This window comes from Tiliqua scincoides, chromosome 5, assembly GCF_035046505.1.
Source record: "Tiliqua scincoides isolate rTilSci1 chromosome 5, rTilSci1.hap2, whole genome shotgun sequence".
Lineage (NCBI taxonomy): Eukaryota > Metazoa > Chordata > Lepidosauria > Squamata > Scincidae > Tiliqua > Tiliqua scincoides.
In genome coordinates, this window is record NC_089825.1 from 11312859 (window position 1) to 11335374 (window position 22516).

Here is a 22516-nt window from a genome sequence, read left to right on the forward strand (position 1 = left end):
TTGCTCTCATGCCGGGGGAACCTCTGCGAGGTTCCCCCGGCGCTATAAACTGCTTCCAGCAATCCAGAAGCACAGTTTCTGCCCCCATTGGGAGCCTCAGAGAGGCTTCTGCAGGGTCCTAGCAGCAGGTGTCTGGGGCATTTGTCCCAGGGAAGTCTATAGCAAGCACACAACTGGGAACAGGTACCTGTAGCTGCAAGCCTGGCCTGGGGTGGGGGTGGAATGAATAGCAGCAGTCCCTGTACAAAAATACAGAGCAATTTAGGCTACTTGTTAATAGCGGTCAAGAATCAGATGTGTTGAACATATTCCTACACTTCATGTTTGCAGGGCAAAAGAGGGTTTTGCCAAAAGTCACTTTGAAAAACATTTTATTTCCCAAGGAATGGTCCTTGTTTACTGATGTGTACTGCAGAACCGAGCTACTTAAAGATTTACTATAACCTGTAGTTTAAGCACAGTATGTTAATCTAAATGAAGAATGTTAAGTAAAATCTACATCCTCACAACCTTGCTTTCTTTTATGTAGCAAGTATCAAAAACAAGCTACCGGCAAGTAAAACACTAAACATCAGGTTTTGAAAAGGACTGTGCAGAAGTAAAAATAAAACTTAAATTCACAGCATGTTTCAATCAAGAAATTCATACACAAGATTTTATTGAAAGTAAAGAATCTTACTCTCACAACCTGCCCAAGAAGTCACAATATTTTGTTTGGAGGTTTAAATCACAGGAGGGCAAATTGCCTATCAGAACAGCAAATACTTTGTAAAAATGGGCAAAATGTTCAGTTTTGGTGCAGCATTTATTGCTCTTAAAGTGCATCGACTCTCCAAAAAGAACAGCTAGAGCAACAACTTCTGTTGTGTGCCTTTGAGGCAATAAGACTACACACAAGTGGGCGCAAAAACAAAGAAATACTGTTGTAAGAAGTTTAATTTAAAAAAAGAGAAATTCAACAGTGCCTAAATCTTTATTTTTCATAACCTACATTTTAGACAGTTGTACATTTATGACACAAAAGGAAACTTAAATTACCAATAGTTTACATGTAAGCTTGATTCCAGTTTAAATGGAAGAAGAACAAAACAAAAACCCTCGGAAAAAGGCCTCCATGTTACACCTTCGGATTCATGACCTGGCAGCGGTTAGCTCACGGGTGACTTCGATTGTCTGCCGCTACCAGTGTAATAGGTTACACAACTTGAAAGAGCTGCAGTTAGCTGCAAAAGGATACAGACTGGTGTGGACGCTTACAGTGAGCGGTTGTTCAGACACACTGCATCAGACTCCAAAATAAGGGCATCCCTGTATCAACTGGTTATGTCTTTAGATGAGAGGCAGCAAAAAAGTTTAGGAAAAAATTAACTGAGCCTGACCGTTTACTGGCTTTTCTGTGACAAGTGGTAAAATCAGGCAGGGGAGGCCAATGCAAAAGTAAAAGGTACATGTTAAGGACTCAGAAGCAAATTCTTGTTTTAAATAACATTCCTTGAAAAAAGAGCCTTAAAAAACAACCACCTGCATTATACTTCCATAGAAAGAGCATCAAATCAATGCCTACAAGTTAAAAAATAACCCATCGTAATTGGTTCTGACTGTTCCAACCTCTGCAGCCCAGATTTAGTGGGAGGAGGCAGTTTTATTTTTAATTCAACATTTACAAGGTATTTGTAAACAAGCCTGGAGAACATCTTTTCCAGAAGCCCCATACTGTCTGAGTGGGAAAACTATTAAAGTGATTGGAGAGGTTATTTGGCATGTCACTTTTACTTCAACAACAACAAAAAAAAGCTATCCGTTTTAGAATTTTTACATTTGGGTGAGAAGTAATTACAGTGTATTAACTTAGTACAAATGGCTGCAGAATGTGTTGCAACAGTACAACCCACCTGCCGGCCTGCATTCATTAACTTGAATGTATCAGTTAGCTATACACTTCGCTGTGGCCGCTCCCTACGTTGTTTGCAGCTGCATACATTTTCAACAGGCAAACAAAAATCTCCTAGCTGGCCTAAACCATATGCCAAACTAGCTGCCATTTTCACTGCTCACCAGGCAAAAGGATAACACATTAAAACCCCACAAGAGTGCCAGTTTGGCAATTTCTGATTCGGAAGTCTCCATCTTCTCCCATAGCATTTGCAATTGTGTCTTTTTCCAGGAAGTAACAAACAGATCCCAGCTTGCTAATTTTAAGTTCTGCAGTGCAAAAAGCAGGCTGGCGGGTTTTTTGTGTGTGGACAATTAAAATAGCAGCAACCTATGCTAGGAATCAATTACCCTCAGTACTTTTATAGCTGCGTGGAAACCTAATGCAACTTGCTAATATTTTGGCCTAAAGACAACAGTGGTTGCATCACCTTTGAGGCTAGGTGGCAATGTTATTTCTTTCCAATTCCAGGTTTTAATTTTAAAAAATCAATTCATTGATGTTTAAAAGATGAAATTGAAAGTTACATTGCACAATCATGTCTTTCCACTGGTTGAAATACACGCTTGAAGTTTAAAAATCAGGGCTTTAAAGACAGACTTGCTCCGATTCCCTTTTGCAGTGAAGAGGCAGACTCAGCACACCAGAATAAAGGAAAATAACCAAGGAAATAAAAACAACAAATTAAAGTAATATTCAAAACCACAACATTTAGTTTTATCTACATCCAGCTCAACAGCAACATTTATAATATATCAATAATTTTTATCAGTTTTTTTAAGGGTACCTTTTTATATGTTCTGATTATTTACAACTGTACAAGCAAAGCACACACTTCCAAGTGCACATATTTAATACAGTATCGACTATTTCCATTTACAGATTGTTTTTTTCAACATTTTGAAAAAAGATCAACTGCTTAAGATCTTTTAAGGTATATTACAAAAAAACTGCCGCTATTTCCTGTACTACAGTATGTTTACCCAGTAAGACCAGTGACAATACATACATACTGTTAACTGAGTAATTCTGTCTATGCCCCCCCACACTAACCCTTGAGGGGTCAGACTTCCATACCTCTAAGCTGTCTTGTACAAAAGTTAAGGCAAAGTCATTTTCAAGTTTAAATAAAATTCAAGTCTTTAAATATTGGATGGAAATAATTCTTTTAAAAAATCAGTTGTTTAAATAAACCTTTTCTGTGGAATAAACTGTATTCAGCAGGAAAACAATTTTCATCTGAACCATCTGCTGCTCAAACACTCAAAAGAAAAAAAATTTAGGCATTTTTAACACAAAAATAATTTATAGTCAACTTTATTAGAAACTTGCTAATTTAGTGCATCCTTGTCCTTCAGAAAAGCATGTCACTTATAAAGTAAATAAAGTGTGACAAACCTCACCCCAGTTGGAAAATGGGGATCTCTTCCTTCACCACACACACGCATACACTCACACGCTCAAAAAAGAACTCCATTATCTTGCAGACTGGAAAAATTTAAATCCATATGCCAATGTTTGTAGGTGTCAGCGCTGAGGCTGATTAAGATATGAACTCTTCCAAAGAGCACTTTGAGCATAGTTAAAAAACCTACACAGAGCACAGGAGTAAACCAGAAAGAATAGTGGTGACTCAAAATTAATTTCCTCTGGTGAGGAGAAAAAATTCAGATCTGCATCACAAGAGTGCTATTGTGCTATCTTGTGAAAAACAGCCATTAGCTGGCATTTGCCATTTATAAGGGTTTTATGTACTTAATTATTATTTTTATTAACAATGTGCTTTGTTTTATCTTTTCCTGAAATTCAAGGAACCATTTTATTCTGGATTGAGAAGCTGGTTACTTGCTTGCAGTCCACCAAAACAAATGATTTTAGAAAAGCCTCGCAGGTGAGCTTTATGAGACTCAGATTTGGCCAAGAACAAAAATGGCTGAATTTTAAAACATCAGACTCAAATGTATTTTTAAACCTAAAAAATATAGTTTCTATGCTGAAGTGCTACAGCAGCCAGAATTTTAAAATAAAGAAATCAAAGTTCTTGTATGATCTTATAAAATACCTGTTTTTCCTTGCACTCTAAATATTAGCTGCTGTGATTAGTCTTTTTTTAAAGAAGATATGTACTTACAGATCAGTTATTTAAAAACTACAGCAGCACAACTCTGCTTAGTAGATTAGGAAAAGAACTCAGAGCTTGTATTCACACAGCCACATGGAAGCTTAATAAAAAAAATTGATTTTCTCAGATAAATGCATTTTTCATTTAGAAAAAAAACCAAAAGGGATTTTAGGCATCATCTCCAGTTCAGCACCAATCTAAGTATAAGGTTTAGATTAATTAAACCCTGACAGAATAGACTGTTTGCTCTATGGGAATTTGGTGACAGGAGCAAGAGAATTGGAGGAGCAAAGGAAAACAAAAACAAAAACAAACTTGCAGACATTTCATATTCCTAATATCCACTGCAAGCTCCTAACCAGCAACTCATTGGTAATTGAGTGGCAACGTGGGTTTACTTCATTGTGAGAACTCTCTGAATTTCCTCCCAAGCACTTGTTTCACTGAGGAGATTTGGGAGGGGTGCTCTGTTCTTTAGATATACGTTTCCCAACAGCTGGAGGTGGTGATCTGCGTCCCGACTGCCTCCTCTGGTCTTTGGGCTGCCCTGGATTAATCTTCACAGGAGGGGGTTCTTTGCTTCTCTCTAGTGTTTCTGTGGGCTTCCTTTCATCTTTCCCACAGCTGACAGTGTTTGGCTTCTGTTCTTTTGGGAGCTGCAGTGGAAGAGGAGGTGGGTCTCTAGTCCTCTGACAGATCTCTGCATAACTAGGTTTTCGTAATTCCTGTGCAACCAAAAGCACAAGACATGGATATAGCACAGAGTAGCAAACTTTGTTTTGTTACAAATAGCAAAGATGAGCATTGACCAGTTGATCAAAAGAAAACTGAACAAGAATAACTGTGGCCATTCTGACCCTTGATGAAATCTGCAGGGAAAATGTGCAAATATGGTAATGTTTAGGTTTTCAATTTTTCCACAGTTACTGTTTAAGAGTTAAATATGGGTTTCTTTTTTCTTCTCTCAACAAAACCAAAGTTCCTACACGAACAGGTTAAGACTTTAGGTTCTTCGTTCCACACTTGAATAGTTGACAATGTCAGCGCAGTGCAAAGCATAACTTCATCAGCTTTGAGCTGCAGAAAGTGTCTTTGGATAGCTGTTTGGGAGACCACTACAGTTGAAGCAGGACACAAGACACAAATGTGAGGTTGCCAATTCAAGCAATACGTATTCCCACAAAATTTGTGAGGACAAGAGGGACTGAAGGGAAGGGGAAAAGATGAGGAAGAAAGGTTTGATAAATAAAATACTGTGCAATGGCTCACTTGTCGCCACACTGGTCAGGAAGAGACGCAAAAGTGCAATATACAAGATGATGGTGGCTTCTTCACCATACTTGCACAGAATTCTTATCACTGGATGACCATAAGCAAGCCATGACACAGTGCCAAGTGAATTGGTTATTTGAAACCACGTAGCATTTGCATCAGAAATTGATGAGAAGAGAATTCATCAAATACTACTCATGTATGGAAACAAAGAACAGATTTTTTAGTTCTCTCCCTTTCCCTCACTAATCAAACTGCACAGCAGCACCAGCTTTGGCTTTTCTTGCATTTTTTCTGGAAGAAAACTTATCAAAATGTTAAAGGATAGAATGGAAAGTACTAATCACAGAGAGGACTGTGCATAAGAGTCAAAATGCACTTACTATTACAGCAGCCCCATTGACTTGTACTGATTTACAAGCAGTTGTGAGCGTGGAAGAAAGTCTTTCTGTGTTTTGTGTCTCTCTCTGCTGCTTGTCCATTGCTTTGGAGACACTGCAAGCAATACAAACCAACATGGAAATGCAATGAAGAAACACTCAGTTTTTGCTTTCAACATGCTAAAGTCAACATGCAGGAGTCAGTAGGCCTCTACTCAAGCTGAGAACTAAGTTTACTGGTATCACAGATACCCGAGGAAGTTAGCTCCCCGCTTCAAAACAATGCATGAGATTTTTTTCAACATTAAGACCAAATTTAAAGTTAGTGTTTGAACATTCTACTACTGATGTAAGTCACACATGGGGTGTTATTCACTCAACTGTTCAAGAGTCATGCGCAGTATCACATCTAATCTTTTGATAATGGAAAATGCACATTTAGAGCAGTATATAGAGCATATAGAGAAGTAGTAGAAGAAACTGGGAATGGTAGCATGATAGGATGTGATAGACGGTTTGGCACAGTGAGAGGATGCGGGGACAAAGGAGCTAATAAGCATTCCTTGTACAAATGCTTTTATGCAAATGCCCAAAGTCTCCGAGCAAAGATGGGAGAACTGGAATGTTTGGTGATTAGGGAAAACATTGACATAGTGGGCATAACCCAAACGTGGTGAAATGTGGAAAATCAGTGGGATACAGCAATCCCGGGCTATAAACTCTACAGGAGGGACAGGGAGAGGCATGTTGGAGGTGGAGTGGCCATTTACATTAAAGAAGGGATAGAATCCAGCAAAGTAAAGATTGAAGGTGGGTCCGACTCCACCACAGAATCTCTGTGGGTTAAATTACCAGGCCTGAGGAGCGATGTAATACTGGGGGGCATACTATCATCCTCTAGACCAGAAACCGGAAGGGGACCTTGAAATGAGGAAACAGATCAGGGAGGTGACAAGGAGGGAAGGGTTGTAATCATGGGGGAATTCAATTATCCTCATATAGACTGGGTCAATTTGTGTTCTGGTCACGATAAGGAGACCAGATTTCTTGACGTGCTAAATGACTGTGCCCAGCTAGTCATGGAGCCCACCAGAGGACAGGTGACTCTGGATTTAATATTGTGCAATACTCAGGACCTGGTGAGATGTAAATGTTACTGAGCCATTGGGGAACAGTGATCACGCTGCAATTCGTTTTGACATGCATGTCAGGGGAAGAATACCAGGCAAATCTCTCACAAAAACGCTTGACTTCCGACGAGCGGACTTCCCTCAAATGAGGAGGCTGGTTAGAAGGAGGTTGAAAGGAAAGGTAAAAAGAGTCCACTCTCTCCAGAGTACAAGGAGGCTGCTTAACAGTAATGGAGGCCTAGCGGAAGTGTATACCGCAAAGAAAGAAGGGCTCCACTAAATCCAGGAGGGTGACCGCATGCCAAGTTAGAGAGGCTGTAAAGGGCAAGGAAGCTTCCTTCCGTAAATGGAAGTCTTGCCCTAATGAGGAGAATAAAAAGAAACAAACTGTGGAAAAAAAAATGTAAGAAGGTGATACAGGAGGCCAAGAGAGACTATGAGGAATCCATGGCCAGCAACATTAAGGAGAATAATAAAAGCTTCTTCACATATGTTAGAAGCAGGAAACCCGCCAGAGAAGTAGGCGGTGAGGTGAGGGAAAGGGGAGATAAAAGGAGACTTAGAGATGGCAGAGAAATTAAATGAGTTATTTGCATCTGTCTTCATGGCAGAAGACCTCGGGCAGATACCGCTGACCAAGGAATTAAGTCAGATAGAGGTTAAAAGAGAAGATGTTTCAGACCTCTTTGATAAATTAAAGATCAATAAGTCACCAGGCCCTGATGGCATCCACCCAAGAGTTATTAAGGAATTAAAGAATGAAGTCACTTATCTCTTGACCAAAGTATGCAACTTGTCCCTCAAAACGGCCACGAAGAGGGGGGACCCGGGAAACTATACCAGGTAAGATGGTGGAATGCCTCATCAAAGATAGAATCTCAAAACACATAGACGAACAAGCCTTGCTGAGGGAGAATCAGCATGGCTTCTATAAGGGTAAGTCTTTCCTCACGAACCTTATAGAATTCTTTGAAAAGGTCAACAGGCATGTGGATGCGGGAGAACCCGTGGACGTTTTATATCTGGACTTTCAGAAGGCGTTTGACACGGTCCCTCACCAAAGGCTACTGAAAAAACTCCACAGTCAGGGAATTAGAGGGCAGGTCCTCTCCTGGACTGAGACCTGGCTGAAGACCAGGAAACTGAGAGTTGGTGTCAATGGGCAATTTTCACAATGGAGTGAGGTGAAAAGCAAAGGTGTGCCCCAAGGATCTGTCCTGGAACTGGTGCTCTTCAACCTGTTCATAAATGACCTGGAGACAGGGGTGAGCAGTGAGGTGGCTAAGTTTGCAGATGACACCAAACTTTTTCGAGTGGTAAAGACCAGACATGATTGTGAGGAGCTCCAGAAGGATCTCTCCAAACTGGCAGAATGGGCAGCAAATTGGCAGATGCATTTCAATGTAAGTAAGTGTAAAGTCATGCACATTGGGGCAAAAAAACAAAACTTCACATATAGGCTGATGGGTTCTGAGCTGTCTGTGACAGATCAGGAGAGAGATCTTGGGGTGATGGTGTACAGGTCGACCCAATGTGTGGCGGCAGTAAAGAAGGCCAATTCTATGCTTGGGATCATTAGGAAGGGTATTGAGAACAAAATGGCTAATATTATAATGCCGTTGTACAAATCAATGGTAAGGACACACCTGGAGTATTGCGTCCAGTTCTGGTTGCCACATCTCAAAAAGGATATAGTGTTAATGGAAAAGGTGCAAAAGAGAGCAACTAAGATTACTGCCGGGCTGGGGCAACTTCCTTATGAGGAAAGGCTATGGCATTTGGGCCTCTTCAGCCTAGAAAAGAGACACCTGAGGGGGGACATGATTGAGACATACAAAATTATGCAGGGGAAGGATAAAGTGGATCGAGGGATGCTCTTTACACTCTCACATAACACCAGAACCAGGGGACATCCACTAAAATTGAGTGTTGGGAGGGTTAGGACAGACAAAAGAAAATATTTTTTTACTCAGCGTGTGGTTGGTCTGTGGAACTCCTTGCCATTGGATGTGGTGACGGCATCTGGCCTGGATGCCTTTAAAAGGGGATTAGACAAGTTTCTGGAGGAAAAATCCATTACGGGTTACAAGCCATGATGTGTATGTGCAACCTCCTGATTTTAGAAATGGGTTATGTCAGAATGCCAGATGCAAAGGGAGGGCACCAGGATGCAGGTCTCTTGTTATCTGGTGTGCTCCCTGGGGCATTTGGTGGGCTGCTGTGAGATACAGGAAGTTGGACTAGATGGGCCTATGGCCTGATCCAGTGGGGCTGTTCTTATATTTAAAATCCATGTATAATTAAGTTCTTACTCGGGCTGGGATGGAGAAGGAGACCTTTCAAACGTCCCTGGCAGAGGAGAAGACACTGGCAATAAAGGCTCTCGCGGAATTCCAGGTGGAATAGTGTTTGTACTTGCATCCACGCCAAGGTTCTGAAGCAAACAAAGATTAGATCATTTCAAAAGATAAAGTAATTCACAGTCAATTAACAGCACTGAACAATCATATAGAGGCGGAGCCTCGGCATCCATGGGGGATCTGTTCTTGGACCTGTCACTGATAACAAAAACCGCAGATACTGAAATTTATGCAGTTTTGGTCCCTTTAAGCTCTTAGGAGGTGACCAGAGCTGTGCTCCAGTCACCTCCAGAAGTCTTTCTGAAGACGGCAGAGGCTGAGCATGCCTGCCCACGGCCTCTGTGGGCTTTAAAATGGCCATTTCAGCAAAATAAAGCAACTTCTGTTTTCTGAAGGGAAAGCGGAAGTGATGTTTTTTACCCTTACAAGATATTCTGAGGCCTGGGGAAGCCCTAAATGCAGCTCTGGTCGCCTGTGAGGCCTCATGCTGGGTCAAGTTTGGCTCAACATGGGTTCAGGGGACCTGTGTTGAGCCAGATCCGTGGATACGGATTCCATGGATACAGAGGCCCCACCTGTATTGTATTTGAACATTCAAAGTTTTAGAGATATCACAGCCCAATCCCTGAAGCAGGCCACCAGCCCTCAAAGATTATATACACCAATGCAAACCAGGCTGTGCCTCAAGCATGGAACAGGTACCCTGCAGTAAGTGCATCCAGAGTAATAGCTCCAGTGGAGTAAAGTTAACCTTAAGGCTGACCTTTGTTGTCAAACAAATGTTTAGATCAGAAAATTGAAGGTGATGATTTACACTGTATCAAATTCAGTAATTCTTTAAATATGGATCTGATCTGTTGCCTGTGTAAGTGGAAGGCACTTCTACTTGCAAAGAGGTTGCCAATTTCCTTAAGGTTCAATGCAAAATATTTGGGGAGGGAAGATCCTTGACCTTTGAAAGCAGTGACTTTTGGGAACACAAGGGGACAGGTGAAAAAGTTCCATTGCATGCACAGAACTCCACACATGATTCTCTGGAGTCAATCAGAATCACCTAACATATTACAGAATTGCAGAGTTGCCATAGTTGGGTGAGTAATGCACCATATGTTAAGAGATTCAAAGTTTATCTGATGGTACCTCCAGGGCCTAAAACAATAGGAGGGACCTCAGAGAGCTGTTGTCATTGTGTGCTGGCAGTACTAGACATGACAGGTGGCTGTTCTGATGAAAGCACAATCAGCATCTTATAGCTATTAACCACCAATCTATAGCCTATAGCTTAGTTTTTCAAACTTTGAGTGTTGGGACCCACTTTTTAGAATGAGAATCTGACCCACCAGAAGTGATGTCATGACCAGAAGTGACATCATCAAGCAGGAAAATTCTCAACAATCCTGGGTTGGAATCCTACCCACACTTACCCAGGAGTAAGTCCCATTGACTATCATTGTTAAAAGCATATAGATAGTAACCTGTTAAAAGTATAGATCTGCAGTCATATAGCAGTCCAAAGTATTAAAAATAAAATACTGAAATGAATGGGGACCCACCTAGTGGGCTGCAACCCACAGTCTGAGAAACACTGCATGGTTGCACAAATCAGGACACTAAATGTCCCAGCAGCAGCATTTTCTGGCTAGTGTCTCCAAATATCACTAAGACAGTTTCATGCTATTGCACGGTCACCCGAACACCAATTTAAGTTTCCCCAAACCAATACATGAGGTTTACTTCGCAAGTTCAAGCCATACATTAGCTACGTAAGTTCCTAGAAATCAAAATTAAGAAGCCAAGTCACTGCAACAAGTTATAACCTAGCAGTAAAAGCCTCTCTATACAGTAGTTGCACCACTATTGTCCACCACCCCGTTTGCATATATTTACCCTTTCTTTTGAGATTCCGACTGCCACATTTGACAATCGGTTTTCAAACAAGTCTTCAGTCTTCAGGTTGCCAGCAGCTCCAGGCAGTGGAGGAAAACTGGACAATCCCAACTCAAAACTTGGAGATGGAGGCTTTGGAGGGGGTGGAGACTGTGTTTGCCCTCTCTACAAGAGAAATAGGAAAATGTTGTAGTATCAAGACTATGCATCTTAGCCACCTGCAGGTAAACCTTCTGCCATGTGATATACACATTTATACACCAACACCCTCCACAGCTGTTTCAGTGACTGGTATGTATTGCAAGATAGGCGTGCAATAAACTAGGCCACAATCTAAGAAGACTGCTGCTCAAGCAGTTGAGAAGCACAGGAGATATTTAACTATGCAAACCAGCATGTACATTCAAAAGCAGATTCTCCAGATGCGATCTAACTGCTCTGGGGCAAGGAGTGCAGCAGTACTGCTCACAAGTCCTGTTTCCACATGGGGACCCAATTCACCAAATCATGGTCCCAGTTCAGTTCCCTGTAGCCCACCAATTGCCTGAGCACAGGCAAACCATAATATTGTGGACCTGCCATATTCACAGTATTGAAGTACTTGCATTTTGTTTGCCTCGTGCCCACCCTTTCTGGCACTTTTATGCAATTTATGTAATTTTACACAATTTATGTAACATTATACAATTTTTGCTACTTTACAAGCAGACCTGAACATGCACATTTTTTCTTGGAACCAAACTCCCACGGATACTGCAGGCTCACTGTGTGTGTGCGTGCCACACTTCCTTTTTAAAAAGGGGGCCACACAAAGAAGGAACGTGAGGGGTAGGGGGCTGGCCTTCCAATCTGCTTCACAAGCAAGGAAGCAAACTGTAGTCGCTCAATCCACAGCAGGCTGAGAAGGAGGCAGCAGCAGATTCATAGTGAAGGGTCGCTGTTCACTGCATAACACATCAGTCATGTCAAGGACAGGGCAGCTGTGATGGGAGATATGGGATTTTTCGACAAAGGTGGTAGTGCCCCGTTTTAGTAAACATTTCAGTAACATCTAATGAAAATGGTAATCAGCTGTACTTCTAGCAGTCACCTCATTACTTATTTATTCGATCTGTACTCCAACTTTCTCCCCGAAGGGCACCCAAGGCGGCTGTTAGAAGGCATTATAGACAGAAGGCAGCTGCATCTTGGTCATTTAGACAAGTAATTTCGCATTTTGTATCTGCAAAATTATGTTGCTGTGCTAATCCTATGTTATCCATGAACAGCTAGGAGCAACAATTACATATACACACTCACCGTGAACTTGTCTTCTCTCTTCTTCCGATAACCATACGAGTTTTTTCTGGAGGTAGAAATAATCATCAGGACACTTGGTCTATGTATAAACTAAGTAATATGTTAGGGTTACACTGTCATAACCCGATATTCCATTACATATAGACAGGATTACCCTGCTAAAATAGGGCAGGAATAATACAAGGCATTCATTTTCCATTCATTATGATTTAACACCTGCTTGCGTAACACAACAGACACAGGAAGGAATTCCCAAGACTTGAAAACATTCCCAATAGGGTTGCCATCTTTCCAGAATTTGCCTGGCATGTCCAGCATCAATCATTAGGCACAGTTTCTCAAAGTGTCCTCCTTGGGGTTCCACAAGCATACCATAACTATGCTTGGCACTTCCCAAACTTCAGGCACTTGCGCTACAAATTCAGTCTTTTGCAGTATTTTTGTACAGGGGATTTGCAACCTCATTTTTTAGAAATATTATCCGACAACCCTAGTAAGAGAGATCCTAAAAATACACTAAGGTTTTAGGCTCTTTGAAGAGGTACTAGACAGGTCCACATTTGTCATTTGAGGAAAAAGTGCGAAGTGGTTTGTTAAGTTTAAGCTATCAGCAACACTTGAAAGACAGACTTGCCCACTAGTAACATATTTAGTAGGACACAGCTTGCATTAATTAACCCTTGCCAAACAATTTCTTACGTGTCTTCTACAGATGAGAAACAACAGGTTGAGCTGGATACTGGATGGTAGTCTGGTTATGCATTTGGTAGATTGGTTACAAAATGCCTTCCATCACTGACCACCAACTACTTATGAAAGGAATCAGCCCAGGCCAGGTAAGTTCCAAACAGTGTGATCTGACAGTATCAGAATTTTACTTTTGGGGGGCTAAATTGTGCAAACCCAAGGAAGCAGAAACCAGAAGCACCACAGGCAGGATATGGAGGCTGGGCAAGCCACTAACTGTACAATAGCTGTTTTCAAGACAGATTTTTGAGACCCTTCTACCTGTTTTTACCAGGAATGCCAAAAATAAAATCTTCAGCAATGAAGATAAACTCAACAGCGCTTGCAGGAAGTTATTCCACAGCTTATAGCCGCTGTTGCAAAACAGTATCAGGAGTACTAGTAACTGGAACCAAACCAGAGGAAAATGTAGAAACTGCTGCTAGAAATGTAGAAACGGTACTGAAGAGCTATTGTATATTACAGACAAACAAGCTGTGCCTATTCAGACCATCCAAGCTGCACAGAAACTGATTTCTGGCAAGCAGTCCAGCTCTCTGAAAAAAAAAAATTCCCCTATTAAAAAATTTCCATACCCCACCAGTGGCAGAAAGTTCTGTTGTGCTCAAAAGCAAAAAATATTGTTTGGCAAAATGTTAATAAAAGTGAGCTTCTGTGCCCTCCATTCCCAATCCCTTCTCTACAGTTAATGTAGTTATTGTTCATAGTAGCAGCTCATATAGCTTCAGTGCCAGCCCCTTTTCTCCAAAGGATTTTGCATTCTTTAAAAGTCAGAATTCTGCCACTTTGTAAATTATTTTTAAATGTACATTCTTTATTTTGAACACTATTTTCCCCCTGCAGGGTAGTTGCAACCTTCCCTAAATTTTCTGACCAATACTAGAGATGTGAAGACCCGGAAAAAAACCAGAAAAATTCAGAAAAAAAAAATTGTTTTATTTTAACATGATGAATAAAATATTTTAAGACAAGGTGTTCAAATCTTTTCCAAATCTTTTCTAAAAAATACGTATGGTATCAGATTATTCTAATTCCTGTGCACTGAGGACAAGCAAGTCCTAGGTTACAAACTGAACTCTCCAATGCAAGATGCATTTCTTCCTTTAGGAAGTGCTGCTAGTGTCACAAGAAAAGAAAAAGGTTTCAGTTTTGTTTTTGCATGTGGGGAAGGGAGGAAATGTTCCAGGGAGGGAGAGGTGGGGAGGGTGGAGAGAAGGTGGGCGGGAGACATGTCGGGGGGGGAGGGAGCAGGGAGGCAGGAAGCGGGTCCAGTGGAGCTCAGCTCCTCCGGATCCTGACCGTTTGTGTAGGGTTCGGTGCCCTACATGAATGCTTTTACTTTACTGCCGACCTTTTGGTCGGCAGTAAAGTGAGTAGCCCCATTGCCGGGCTGCTTTCCTTACCCAGGAGAAGGGGACTTTCGTCCCTGAGGCGCCGCCCGCGGCACGCCGAGGCACACAGGATGCAGCAGCAGCTATTTTTGGCGCTGCTGCAGCCGTGTGCCCGAGGCAGCTCAGGATTGGGCTGCCCAACTGATACTGGTAATTACAGCTCAGAAAATGATTCTGATTAAATTTCATGTCCATTCACTGAAACTTCCCTTCGCCCCTCTTCAATTCTTTTTATGAGAATGGATTTTTTATTTTTACTTGATACTGTGGAGAGGAAATATGAATAATTGTTACTTCTCAATTTTTATGTTTTGTGGAGGTTTTCTTGTCTGTTCCACATAAACTAGTAAACAGTTCAGGAGATTGCTGCTCCATTTGTTACAATTTCAAATAAATATTATAAAAAAGTAAATTCTGTTTGTAATAATTGTTCAGATACACTATATTTTTAATATGGTAATTGTGATAATTTTATGCCAAGTCAAATTGTCCATAGTCACATTTTATGTTCCTAAAGTAACAATGACTTTCAATCTGGAAAAGAAAAAAGTGCTAATGTTGCATTTTTTTTCAATATTTCCAAAAATTTCCATTTTCCCCCCCCAAAAATGACAAAAACTGGGTTGTTTTTTTTTCCGAACTTCAATATTTCCAGAAATTTTACATCTCTGACCAATACCCATTCCTACAAATATGTACACAGTAGCCAAAAGAGGTACAGGTTCATGATTAACCTGCCAAAAGTCGGTAAGATACTATCAGGTTGCACCAAACAAGCCTTACTCTTAAACTGTCTGCCTGTCACACTTGAATATCGTTCTCAGAAACATAAAGACAAAGAAAGCCTTTGTACACAATGGACAATATATTAGATATGATCATATAGATCCAGTCACAACTGACCCTATGAATATACAACACTACTTTCTATTGAATCTGCAAGCGCTTGTATCAGAATTGAGTTCCGTATTCTATGAAGAAAGCAGAGGCTACATCACTGAGCCTGCCCCTGCCTTACAATCTACTAACTACATGGCAACTATAAATTCTACTCCATACAAGGCAAAGTAGAGAAGAAATCTAGGCACAATTACATTTCATTCTTGGATAGTTACTGGAAAAATTGTGGTTCTTCACAATGTTTTATTCTTGCTATCACCTCCCCAATACCAAAGTTTTGGATCATTACTGTTCAACCTCATATCAGCGGACGAGTTGCAGCCTCAATGAACAAGAGAAGACTGATGGAAATTAAGGATATTACTTTCAAATTTGGAGACACTACTGTTTTAATGACTTTTCACCAAAATCTGTTTGGGGGCGTAGATGGGCAATAAATCTTCCAGAACGTTTGATTTTCTAAAAAATTGGGAGCTTTTTCCCTCTATGAAGTATAAATGCCAGTAAACTCTCTCTAAAAGAGACAAATAAGACTGCTAGTTCCATGAACTTTCAAGAGTTCTACACTGATTTTCATGAGAATATGAAAGTGGCTTACAACAATTAGGCACAAACAATAAAAACAAGAAATCATAAGTAGTAAATCAAGATAGAAGGGAATTAAAAAGCTCTTTGAAGAAAGAAAGGTCTTTAGTGTCTGAAAGCCATTACAGCAGTGATTTTCAACCACTATTGCAACCCTGGTGTGCCATGGGACTTTAGGGAGGGTAATTTATTAGTAGGACAACTGGGGGATTTGAGCCCCCTACCAGCAGCACAGTGTGCCTTGTCAATGATTTAAAAAGTGATTGCACGTCTTGACCATTTCAGTGCCATGTCAATGTGCCGTGCAATGAAAAAGGTTGAAAAAATTGCTGCGTTAGCTGGTCTTACATATCTAAATTCCACAAGGGGCAGCCACAGAGAAAACCCTCTTGAAGGAGCTGTTTACTAAGAGGAATATGGTGGTGACTGACAGCCAATTCAAAGACATCAAGCGGTAAAGTAAAGCAGTAAATGTCAAGTCAAAGACATTCAAACAGCCAGATCCTTACAATTAACTGAAGGGAACACATTGAAACAGCACAAACATCAAGACAAACCAAAACAGTGCTGTTTCAGATCAGCAGCTGGGTGCCACCAGGAAAAAAAAAAAAGCTTTGTTCAAAATGCAGCATTTGAGATGGAATAGTTCCATCTGCAGACAGAGCATAGAACTAACCACCAAACTCTCTTTAAAGGTCAAACATTACATCCTCCGAGATAGCACCAAGTAGTCCTACTCTTAACTGAATGGAGGTGGCAACATTCATTTTCTATGTTGAAGTCAGCTGTAGAAAACTAACAGACCAATCTCCCCCCCCCCCCCCCCCCGCAGCAACGATGGATACCACTGCAACTTGCAGAATGGGGAAGCAGTCACAGAGGTCTCCTATGGGTAAGGGAATATTCATTCCCTTATCTGAAGGTCAATCACTGTGGAAGTCTACTCAGACCTGAACCAGTGAAAGTACTGGTGCAGGTCTGCATGGACCTGCGCCAAAGGATCAGGTCTTGGAAAAGGGTTTGGATTTAGGGGCTGCTGCTGCTGAACCCACCCCATTCCCAGACCTGATTTTCCCTCCCCGTCATCCACCAGCATACAAGTCCAGTAGGATTGGGCTGTAAGTAAACTTGGTACACGATGCTGAACAAAGACTATTCTACAGCTGAATGCTACTTTTACACCCTCCCTTCCAGCATTTATAAAAAAAGAGCTTAACTCATGAACTTATTCTGGAATAGTCACAAGAATTCTTCTAACAGAGGACATGTTAACATTACTTGACCAGCTTTTTAACCCAGTTAAATGCCAGTTCTTTAAGGGAGAGATGCTTATACCTGTTCTTTTTTTCCTGTCATTTTTAGCTTCAAGTTCTTCCCAAGTGACTCCCTTTTCTGAAAGCTGTTACTCCTGCACACAGATTAAACCCACTGAAAGGTATTCCAAATTGGTGTACTCCTCTCTAGGTACAGTATTAGAAATCTTCTCATTCTCTTCAGATCTGCCAATTCTAACATTATTAATGCCCATCTCTTCTCCGTTCTTTAGTGAACTACTTTCCCACTTTCTACCATAGCTCCTAAATCACTGGAGTACCTGACGTAAGGGCTACCCACCTTTAAACAAGCTACCTGAACACGTACATTCTCTCATGTCTTTCTTCCAATTTATTGTTTCCTTCCATCTATCTCCCCAAGGTTAGGGCCTCATTTTCTAGTTTTTCCGAAGCCCTTCCCTTCCTATGCTGTGGAAGCGCACATCTTATCTAACCTTTGTATGATGTAGGCGCATATCACCATTTCAACACTCACCTGCCTCTAGCTAAACTTGGGGATGAGTCAGAAGCAGTGGGTTCTACTCGTCCGCTTCCTACATCTCGCTTGGTATAATTTGAAGTATTTTGCATACGTGTCCTGTTTTGCCCTGGCTGCCTTGTTTGAGGGTTCCTGACACCATTGATTAAGCGATCAGCAGAAAAATTGAATATTGTTGGGCTCTCTAGAAGTCCAGGTCCTCTGTCTGCACCAGGTATTGTATGCCGTAGGTGCGATTTGCTGGGATTCCTGGAAGGAAAAATCAAAGAATATTTTACCACAACTAAAGACATTTAGTTTTCGCCCAGACAGAAACATTTCAAGAAATCAAGGTTGTTTTTTTAATGCAATAGCTCCCCAAAGGAAACGAGCTTCCCTTGGTCAACACACATCACTGTTTGTTCTTTGTGGTTAATACTTGAGAACACTCAGCCTCTAACTGAATTAAACACAAATGTAAGAGTTGATGCCTTAAGACAGTCTACACTGGCAGAATGCTCATCCCACCAAGCATATGAGCCCAACAGCTGTAAGTAAACTTAGTGCACAATGCTGAGCAAAGAGATACATCATTCCCCCCAAATTCAAAAATTCCCTTGACAGATTTAACATAACCTACAAGATGAAGTTTACCCTTAGAACTTGCCTGTTTCTGGGAGCATATTGTCTGAGTGAAGTTAGTGGAGAGGCAGTAGGTTTGAAAGTAGGAGATGTAAAACCATTGATAAATCCTGTATTTGGAAATGGTGTTACCTATGGAAGAGAAACACAACCAATTGTATGGACTTTTGCAGCTCTCAAATCCCAAAACTGGACTGGTTTTTCAGACAACTTCCTCTCTCAGTCCCTCCTTTCGTCTCCAATCTGCTCACAGCACTTACCGTTTGGATATTCCATAGTTAATAAGCATCTCCCACCTGAATTAAGCAACAGTGTTTTGCTACAGTGTTAACAGTCTTGGTGCCTACACAATTAAGAAAGCTATTCCAAGTGAGGTCAATCAGATACTTGGAAGAATGTGGGGTTCTTCTCTCTAATCTTATAAAATACCCACTTCCTCGGGGACACCAGAGATCACCCAGTGGACACCTGAAGAGTAAGTAAAGAGAATAGATAATATTCCTATTCCCTACATGTTCTGTTATACTGTCTTCAGTTGAGGAGGACTGTATTGATTGCTCCTTCACATAGAAATACTAGTAGACAGGCACATCAGGGATTGGACTAGTTCAGTGGTTCCCAAACTGTGAGCCATGGCTCCCTAGGAAACCTTGAGAAAAACCCTCCACCTTATACAATGAATAAGATTGTAGCCCTAATGGGGAGCCACAGTCAATAGCCCAGTAAGTCAAACAAGTTTGGAAACCACTGGACTAGTTTAAAACTTCTGTTATAATGCTTATCTTTTCTACAACCTACTGAAGTGGCACAGTACAGGAAGCAGTCTACTATGCAGTTTTGCTTGATCAATGGCTTGGTTTTAATGCAGCGCCTCAAGTCTCATCAGAAGAGAACAGACTGATAGAACAAAAAACATTTCTAAGGAAATCCCTTCACTTTTATAGCAGCCAGCAATAGGAAAGAGTAATAATGCTATTCTTGCTCATTGAAAAAAACCAACAGCAAGGTGCTTAGTATTTGTGCTAGTGACTAGGTGTAAAAACTCCATAAAAGGTTGCCCAAAGTGCAATTAATGGGACAAGTTGTGCCTAACTTGTCTTGTGTATTTCAAGAGTGCTGAAGCAAGAGTAATTCCTCTGATTTTAGACCAATGCTTAGATTCTGGATTTTGTCTAACATTTTGCTTATCCACAAAGCCTGCTGTTTGGTTTAAGCTATTGGAGGATGTGGCACAATCTTTCAGGAGCAAAGGATTGGAACACAAAGACCTAAAAGTCCACTAACTCAGAGCTATTGCACACATTATACAAAACGAAGCAACAGAGAGGTGGCAGAATACCAGATTTAACCATCCAATTACAGAGGAGAGAGTTCTATTTTTTGTATTTTCTCCATATAAGTGTCCTACATGTAGTAAACTACATCTGAGAGTTTAGCTTCCCTCAAGTATGGTAGTTTAGTGTCTGTGGGGAGCTTGTTATCTAGTGGTACAATGGGTCTATGATATATAGATCCTTCAAGGTCTGTTCCTCCTAGTACATTTGCAGATTCTCACTGGTGTGTGTATTATTGGGGGGGAGGGAATAGCAACAGAATCAAAGACTGCCAGATAATTCTGTTTAACAGTCCCAATTTTAAAACTAGTAACATACATTACAAAACAGTAATAAAATCAATCACTGGGTCTATAGCTCTTTATCAATTTCTATTTAGGCCAAAAGAATTAAACAGAACTGACAAAATACTGTTCTCTGGCCTTAATTCTCAATTCCCTAAAAATGAGGAACAAGATTTGGGAGGAGCAGGACTGAGCACAATAAACAAGTACAGATAGTGGAATATCATCATGAACTTATAAGCTACATCTAAGAAGCCCCTATGATACAAAAGGCCATACAAGAGCACAGGTATTTAATGAACAGGCTTACCAGTGATGGGTCAAGGTAGCTGTGTGTGGTTGACCAGGTCTGTGGGGCAATTAAGCTGTACAATGGAAACTGCTGTTGGGGGCTGTATACTGGAGGTAAGTAAAATGATGTTGTATAACGCTGCTGTGTGTAGATATTCATGTCCAGGGGTCTGTATCCATTCTTTGGCAAAAATGTATTTATAGCTATCGCCTTTGCTTTTATTCTTGCCTACAAAACACAATGTTATGCTCTTAGTGTTAAGCAAAACAGTATAACAACCAAAATACAAACGAAAGAACACACTTACCTTAATTGGCTTTCCTTGGAAAATTTTCACTTCTTCTCTAAGGTATCTGTAAGCCTTTTGAAGATCAAATATTTGTTTTAGAAATTGGAGTAAGTCATTAGTTACAAAAAAGCAGTATGCTAAGTATAAGGGACTTCAGGCTTTCATTTATGGAGGACATTCTACCCAATAACCCCCTCCCAGCTGCATCTAATTATGTGCAAGTGGTGTGGCTACTCGCCTGACAATGCCAGTTTCCCACTCCTCTCACTCTTTCCCATTCCCTGGTTTTTAAAGGGGATTCTGTAAAGCAGAAGTGTGGTCACTTCCCCTTCCTAAAATTCAGATAGTGAGAAGCAAGAGCAATGTTAAAATGTCACGGTGTTAGTGTGAGTGAGTCACACTGGCCCTGGGCTCAGTTCAGGCTTATAAAGTATTCTAGTCAGGTTCTCAAGGTTATCAGCTTTCACTTTAACAGAGCTTTTTGGTGGTCACATATGATACTTCCAATCCACAAACTCCGGTTCAGTTATAGTTATGAACTAGGTCTTCAGAACAATCCAGACAAAGCAGACATGAACAAGTCCTACCGAAATCAAACAGGAGTAGAGTGCTTAATCGATTTCAGTGGGATTTAACTTGCCTCTAAAAACTGTAGCCTTAAGATAATGCAGATGTTAAATGTGGCTATGGAGGCTGAGATATCAAATTTATTTTGCCCTAACGTTGCAGTTATGCATAATATAGGACTCTATTGGCATTCCACACCTATGGCTTCCGTGTAAAGTATTTATGACAAACCAACTTCAAGGAACTCTGCTCAAGCCACTTCAGCCAAGACCACCCTTACACTGACACAATCCACATGCATGCCATCAGAGAGAGCTCACCTGCTGTGCATCTGCTTCAGACTCAAATGTAATGTACCAGCTGCCATTGTGGGCAAACTCACAGTTTATGAACTTAGGCAAGTTGTCTCCCCTGAAGAGCGCTTCAACCTCCTAAGAAAACAGAATGGAAAAGAGAAGTGTTAACTGAACACTGGGAAGAATACAGCTTTGTTGTTATACTGAAAGCTAAGGAACCAGATAGTAACATACCAGAAGCTACACTAATTTTAGTGCAAAATGACACAGTACACTAAGCCACTCCCAGAATTCCAGGCTCCCAGCCCATGTAAATACTTTTCTATCTTGCACTGGCTACCACCTAGCAATTCAATGCCACTGCATAACAACTTTTTTTTTAAAAACAACTTTTTTTTCTTCCTTTCCTTGCTGAAAGGAAGGTTTTACTTAGTGTACCAAACAACAACAAGTTATGTCATTATGTGTGAAGAGGACCTTCATTCCATCAAATAAGACTAGCAGCATTCCAGCAGGAAGCAAGCCTATCATGGAGGACTGGTATACTGCATTTAGAGCATTAACTATAGAAGTGTCCCAGGTGCAGATAGGCCATGTTAGAGTACCATGTACCAAATTCTGGCCTTTTGATGCAGAATACAACCTTCTCAAGTATCAGCCTCACAAATACAAAGATCTATAGATTCCCCTTCTTCAGCTGACATTAGTTCATACACAATTTGTGAATCCTCCAAAATATGAGACTCCCATTTCCCTCTTTCCAAAAGCTTAGACATTACACAACCCTGATATTAGCTTCTTGGTTTCCTAAATATCCTTCATTCAAAGCATGTACAGTCAAGCTGCCTTAAAACAACTGCCTTTGGTGTCTATCACTCAATCATTGCAAATGCCTATTAAGGTTTTGGAAAAAAATTCACTGAAGCACTGCCCATCATCCCCATATTTAGTGATTTGCAAAAGCCTCTATTGTATCCTTATAGGCCATGCCAAACACAGCAAATTCTGACTTGGT

General features: G+C 40.9%; 1 protein-coding gene across 3 annotated transcripts in view; it reads right to left on the reverse strand.

Moving 5' to 3' along the window:
- Positions 1-653: 653 nt before the first annotated feature.
- Positions 654-22516, reverse strand: part of LARP4B (La ribonucleoprotein 4B) — an 80340-nt gene continuing 58477 nt past the window's right edge. For all 3 annotated transcript variants that reach the window (XM_066628839.1, XM_066628836.1, XM_066628838.1), the window contains exons 8-17: positions 21526-21636; positions 20657-20710; positions 20368-20577; positions 18465-18571; positions 17816-18067; positions 12384-12429; positions 11085-11249; positions 9150-9271; positions 5711-5822; positions 654-4780 (exon numbers count right to left, since the gene is read on the reverse strand). In XM_066628839.1, the coding sequence (XP_066484936.1) occupies positions 4496-4780; positions 5711-5822; positions 9150-9271; positions 11085-11249; positions 12384-12429; positions 17816-18067; positions 18465-18571; positions 20368-20577; positions 20657-20710; positions 21526-21636 (1464 nt within the window). In that variant the 3' untranslated portion in view covers positions 654-4495. The remainder of the gene's footprint in view (positions 4781-5710; positions 5823-9149; positions 9272-11084; positions 11250-12383; positions 12430-17815; positions 18068-18464; positions 18572-20367; positions 20578-20656; positions 20711-21525; positions 21637-22516) is intronic.